General features: G+C 64.3%; 1 protein-coding gene across 1 annotated transcript; it reads left to right on the top strand.

The window, feature by feature from the left end:
* The first annotated feature begins 428 nt into the window (after nt 1-428).
* HK3 (hexokinase 3) lies at nt 429-5,768 on the top strand. The gene is made up of 18 exons (XM_026858348.1): nt 429-477; nt 555-717; nt 1,045-1,193; nt 1,342-1,461; nt 1,584-1,679; nt 1,764-1,863; nt 1,944-2,127; nt 2,300-2,455; nt 2,571-2,804; nt 2,894-3,198; nt 3,276-3,415; nt 3,564-3,683; nt 3,770-3,865; nt 3,987-4,086; nt 4,198-4,381; nt 4,457-4,612; nt 4,803-5,036; nt 5,151-5,768. Exons 2-18 carry the CDS (start codon nt 618-620, stop codon nt 5,284-5,286), a joined length of 2,610 nt encoding a protein of 869 aa, XP_026714149.1. The 5' UTR covers nt 429-477; nt 555-617; the 3' UTR covers nt 5,287-5,768.
* Nucleotides 5,769-5,774: the final 6 nt, after the last annotated feature.

The following is a 5,774-nucleotide window of genomic DNA, read 5'->3' as shown; positions in this document are numbered from 1 at the left end:
GGACGAGGCCGAGCGGGCTCCCCTTGCCCCCCGAGTGTTGCACCGCCCCGGGCAGGGGAGAGACCGGCCTCCGGCCTCTTGCAGGTGGAGGCGAGACGCGGGCAGGGGCAGGCAGGGGCAGCCCCCTCCTCCCGTAGCCCCGGAGGACAGCCCCGACTCCATCGCTGTCGTGGGGCACAGCTGCCCCCTCTACCCCCGGCTGCTTTGTCGCGATTGCAGTGGGAGGACACTGCAAAGGGACGATGCCGTCGAGACCGCGGCCCCATGGAGCAGGGATGCAGAGGGGAGGTGGGAAGCAGAGCCGAGGACCGGGGGGCTGCCCCCCGCCCAGCCCTGCTCATGTGCTTTGACACGGGCACCGTGTGTCCTGTCCTCCTGCGGGCCGGGACTCAGCGGGTGACATGCCACCTCCCTCCACGCAGGTCCCCAGTGAGCCATCAGCTGGGCCACCGGAGCGATGGGCCCTGCTGCACACCGGTAAGGCCCATCCCTGCCCCGTGCCCAGCGAGAGGCATCCCCTGCCCATCAGACCTGCTCTAACCACCTGTCCCCAGGTACAACGAGCCCTGCTGGCGCTCACCGTCCCGCTGGAGACGCTGCAGGTGGTGAAGGGCCGCATGTTGCAGGCCATGTGCAAGGGGCTGAGCCGCCAGACGCATGCACAGGCCAACGTGCGGATGTTGCCCACTTACATCTGCTCTGTGCCCGATGGCACCGGTAAGGCAGCCCGGCCTGGGGATGAGCTGCTCAGATACCTGCAGCCCCACACGCCTCTCTGGACTTGGCCCTAGGGGTGCTGGGGATGGGTGCACTGGTCTCTGGTCAAATTACGGGGTCCATAAGCTGCCCTTGCACTGCCTCTGCCAGTCCCCAGTGCAGGGGAAGAGGCCAGGAGCTGGTTCCCTTGGCCCCTAGGGTGGCGTCAGGCTCTTAGGAGCCTCCCCCATGGGTGAGTGACTGTCCCTGGGACAGGGTGAGGAGCAGATTTTAGGGGATGTGCCACGGGGGAGGTTTCTGCCTGACACTGCCTCCACTCCCCCACAGAGAAGGGTGACTTGCTGGTGGTAGAGCTGTGCCAGAGCCACGTCCGGACCCTGCGGATGACCCTCTCAGGCAATGGGAACCAGAGCCCCAAAGTGATGTACAAGATCTTCGACATGCCAGGGGACATCAAGCAGGGCAAGGGGGAAGCGGTACAAGGAGGCCATAGCAGGGGGTGGCTGGTGCTGGACTGCCTGGCTTGGCAGGGCTCCGGGCTGGTGCTGGGGCCCTGGGCTGCCTCCCGCAGCCTGGGTCCTGCCTAAGGGGAGCAGCCGGTCACCCCCTGCCATGGCTTTGCAGCTCTTTGACTTCATTGCACAATGTGTGCGCCAGTTCCTGGCTGGTGTCAGCAGCCCCCAGCAACGCCTCCCCTTGGGCTTCGTCTTCCCCTTCAGCTGCAGGCAGACGGGGCTGGACAAGGTGAGTGGGCAGCCTTGTCCTGGGGCTGCAGCTGCAGCCACCTCCTCCCCGGCACATCAGAGGTGGGGAGCAAAGCCGGCCTGATGCCGGAGACCAATGGCCCAGCCACATGCTCTCCATAGGCTGAACTCATTTGCTGGTCCAAGGGCTTCAGCTGCAGTGACGTGGAGGGGAAGGATGTTGTGCAGTTGCTGCAGTCGGCCATCAACAAGCAGGAGGTGGGTGACCGTGGGGTGGGGGGGCCTGGCTGGGAGCTCGCCCTGTGGAGCGGCTGATGATGCTCTTGCTTCGCCCCCGGCCAGCTCTGCCATGTGGATGTCGTTGCCCTGATGAACGACACTGTGGGCACCATGATGACCTGCAGCACAGAGGGGGAACCCTGTGAGGTCGCCTTGGTTATGGGTGAGCAGTGGGTACCCCCCATGCCAGGGTAGTGGGTGTGGGGGGGCTGTTCCAGTGCTCACGCCCATTGCTCCCCACAGGCATGAGCACCAACAGCTGCTTCATGGCCGAGGCACAGCAGGTGGAGATGGCAGAGAATGCCAGTGGGCAGATGTGTGTCAACACTGAATGGGGCTACTTTGGAGACGATGGCTCCCTGAACGACATCCTGACCCCCTATGACCAGCGTGTGGACCAGGAATCTGCCAACCCCGGGGAGAAGAGGTGTACCCACCCCCCTAGCTAGGGCAGAGTTCCTGGGGCTCCCTGTCCATCCCAGAGCATGTCAGGCCCCACCAACAGGAACACATGGCCCCCTGTGATGCTCCTGGGTGCTCTCAAAGGGCCAAGGGGTGCTGGGGGGGACACAACTGACTGTGGCTCAGGCTTCACACAGGTTTGAGAAGCTGGTGGGCAGCCTGTACCTGGGGGAGATCGTCCGGCATGCGCTGATTGCCCTGGCTGCTGAGAAAGCACTCTTCATTGGGAGCAGCATTGATGTCCTGAGGACCAAGGATGTACTCAAGACCCAGCATGTCCTGGAGATCAGCAAGTGAGTGTCAGGGGACCAGGAGCTGATGCAGGTGGGAGGATGGGGGGGTGATGGGTGGATGCCCCCAGCTGTGAGCCAGTGGCCCTGTAAGCCAGCGCTGTGCTTTCCCTTGCAGCAATGAGGAAGCTATGGCCAGGGCACAGAGCGCTCTGGAGGCTCTGGGGCTGCAGCCGAGCGAGCAGGATTGCTGCCGGGTGCAGCAGATCTGCCGGGCAGTGGTGAGCCGTGCCGCCGCGCTCGGTGCCGCTGGGCTGGCTGCCATCCTCAGCCACATGCGCCAGAGCCGGGAGCTGGAGCAGATGATGGTCAATGTGGGGGTGGACAGTAAATTGTACCAGGGCCACAGCAGGTGAGAAGGGACACAGGACCCCTGGTGGGGTCCCACCCCTGCAGGGTGCCTCACATCCAGCCCTGGCCATCTTCTGCTACCTCGGTCAGGTTTGGGGAGATCCTGCAGAGCGTGACAGGGCTGCTGGCCCCTGAGTGCAAGGCCACCCTCTTGCCCTCAGTGGATGGGACCGGGCGGGGAGCAGCCATGGTGACAGCGGTGACTCTGCGCCTGGCAGCCCAGCGCCGTGAGGTGGAACAGCTGCTGGCCCCACTGCGGCTCAGCCACGCCGACCTGGAGCGTGTCCAGGTGCTGATGAGGCGGGAGATGGAGCTGGGGCTGGGCCGTGAGAGCAATGCCAACTCCTCCGTCCGCATGCTGCCCACCTACGTTTGCAGCACACCCGATGGCACTGGTGAGGGTCAGGGATCTCAGGAAGGGAGTGCCAGGGGGGCCATGGCCCTGCTGATGCCCTGTGTTGGCTCCCTGCAGAGCGAGGAGAATTCCTAGCGTTGGACCTGGGCGGGACCAATTTCCGAGTGCTGGTGGTGCGTGTGGCACAGGACGGCATCCACATGGCCAGCGAGATCTACGTCATCCCCACCACCGTCATGCAGGGCACCGGTGAGGCGGTGAGGTTGAGGACCTGTGGCCAAGGGATGGGGCAAGGGGGTGGGAATTGCCTCCTCCCTCACTGCCCCGGGGCTGGGGCTGGGGCGTGGACAGCTCCTGTGGCATCTCCCCAGCCTGGGCCCTGCTGACCACAGCCACTCTCTGCAGCTCTTTGACCACATTATCGAGTGCATCATGGACTTCCAGCTGAAGCAGAACCTGATGGACCAGATCCTACCACTGGGCTTCACCTTCTCCTTCCCTTGCCAGCAGTTGGGCCTGGATAAGGTGAGGGGGTGGCTCTGGCCCCAGGGGGATGAGGGGGGCCCCAGGGTGTGAGGCAGCTGCCCAGCCCCTGCTCCTGCCTCTTGTAGGCAGTGCTGCTGAGCTGGACCAAGGGCTTCAGCGCCTCAGGCTGTGTGGGGCAGGATGTGGTCCATCTGCTGCGGGAGGCTGCCCAGCGCAAACAGGTAGGGAAGGGCTGGGGGTCCAGCCTCTGTCCCCGGGGTGCCACCCTGCACCCAGGCGATGCCAGCCCAAGGAGCTGGCTGGGTGACACTAAGACATGTGTCCTTATCTCCGGTTTGGCAGCACTTAGGGCTGAAGGTGGTGGCTGTCGTCAATGACACGGTGGGAACCATGATGTCCTGTGGCTATGAAGACCCCAAATGTGAAATCGGCCTCATCGTTGGTCAGGAGCACCTCTGCACCCAGGGGGTCTCCCATCTCCTCCCCGCCACCCTCAGCCTATGTGGCATGGCACAGGGCTGTGGTAGGGGTGACACCAACACGGGGCCTGCAGGGACAGGGACCAATGCTTGCTACATGGAGGAGATGGAGAACGTGGGCACCGTGGAGGGGGAGCAGGGCCGCATGTGCATCAACATGGAGTGGGGAGCCTTCGGGGACAATGGCTGCCTGGATGACTTCTTCACCAACTTTGACCGGCTGGTGGATGAGAAAACCATCAACATGGGCAAGCAGAGGTAGATGAGAGCCCTGGAGAGGGGAAGGGACTGGGTGGGAGTGGCTGTGCCTCGCTAAGGCTGTGCCCGGGGCAGGTTCGAGAAGCTCATCAGTGGCATGTACCTGGGTGAGATCGTGCGTCATGTCCTGCTGGCGCTGGTGGAGAAACAGGTCCTGTTCCGTGGCAAGCCCTGCCCTAAGCTCCAGACCAGGGACATCTTCCAGACTAAGTTCCTCTCCACCATCGAGACGTGAGTGCTGGGCTGCAGTGGGTTCCCTGAGCCTGGGCTGGGGGGTGTGAAGCCAGAGCCCCAAGAGAGGGGCCATGCTACATGGATGGGGCATGTGCAGGGTGGTGCCATCTCCAGCCCATAAGATGGGGACAGGGATGGAGACAGTGACGGGGACAGTGGTGCTAACGGTGCCTCTGGTCCATGGCAGGGATGGGCTGGCCCTGCAGAAGGTACGGGCCATCCTGCAGGACCTGGACCTCCAGGCCAGCTTTGAGGACAGCATACTGGTGCAGGAAGTGTGCCAGACCGTGTCCCTGAGGGCGGCCCAGCTCTGTGCCGCCGGCCTGGCTGCCGTGGTGGAGAAGATGCGGGAGAACCGGGGCCTGGCCCGGCTGTCCGTCACCGTGGGGGTGGACGGCACCTTGTACAAGATGCACCCACAGTGAGTGGGGCTGGGGGTGGCAGGTACTCAGTGGGGACCCTTGCCCTATGGCAGGGGTCGGTGGGGGAGCATGGGGGGCACCAGCCCTCACCCTCCCCTCCTGTCCTCCCCCAGCTTCTCCCAGAACCTCCAGAAGATGCTGCGGGACCTGGCACCCAACTGCACCGTCACCCTCCTGCAGTCGGAGGATGGTTCAGGGAAAGGGGCTGCGCTTGTGGCGGCCGTGGCTTGGCGTGAGGCCGAGCTCTAGGGACAGCCACCGCTGCCACCCCCGGCACCCCAATAAAGCACTTTGCTCCACACCTCCGAATCCTGTGGGGGGGCACGGGGCAGGGCGGGCAGCGCACGGCCGGGCACAGCCCCACGTAGCAATATATATCGAATTTATTTACATTCACGTTCGGCAGACCCCCCGCCCGCGGCACCGCTATGTACATAAGGCCAAGTGTAAATACTTGAATGCACTTAATACAGAATTAAAAAAACGGTCTTTACACAACACGGCACGGGGCCCGGGGCCACCCGGCCCCACACGCAGACAGCACGACGGCACCGCACGCACGACGCACACCCAGGGCCCCCTGCCATGGGGCTGCGGGACCCCCGGGGCCGGGTTGAGCCCTGCCGCTGCAGCGTTGAGGGGGGCCCGGCCGCTGTGGGGCACAGGCATCTCTCTCTCGCAAGGGGGCCAGGCAGCCCTCACCACAGGCTGTGGGGCAGCAGGGGCCTGGGAGCCGG

Source organism: Athene cunicularia (assembly GCF_003259725.1).
Source record: "Athene cunicularia isolate RWA chromosome 13 unlocalized genomic scaffold, athCun1 chr13_part1, whole genome shotgun sequence".
NCBI lineage: Eukaryota > Metazoa > Chordata > Aves > Strigiformes > Strigidae > Athene > Athene cunicularia.
Note: the sequence above shows the minus strand (reverse complement) of the source record. Positions and strands in the feature narration are given on the sequence as shown.

Bases quoted from the DNA above. Each gene is read 5' to 3' on its own strand.
- HK3 (XM_026858348.1), top strand. From the start codon at position 618: ATGTTGCAGGCCATGTGCAAGGGGCTGAGCCGCCAGACGCATGCACAG. The intron at 1,864-1,943 runs GTGAGCAGTGGG...TGCTCCCCACAG, and splicing joins TGAGGTCGCCTTGGTTATGG to GCATGAGCACCAACAGCTGC. The intron at 4,087-4,197 runs GTCAGGAGCACC...CGGGGCCTGCAG, and splicing joins TGAAATCGGCCTCATCGTTG to GGACAGGGACCAATGCTTGC.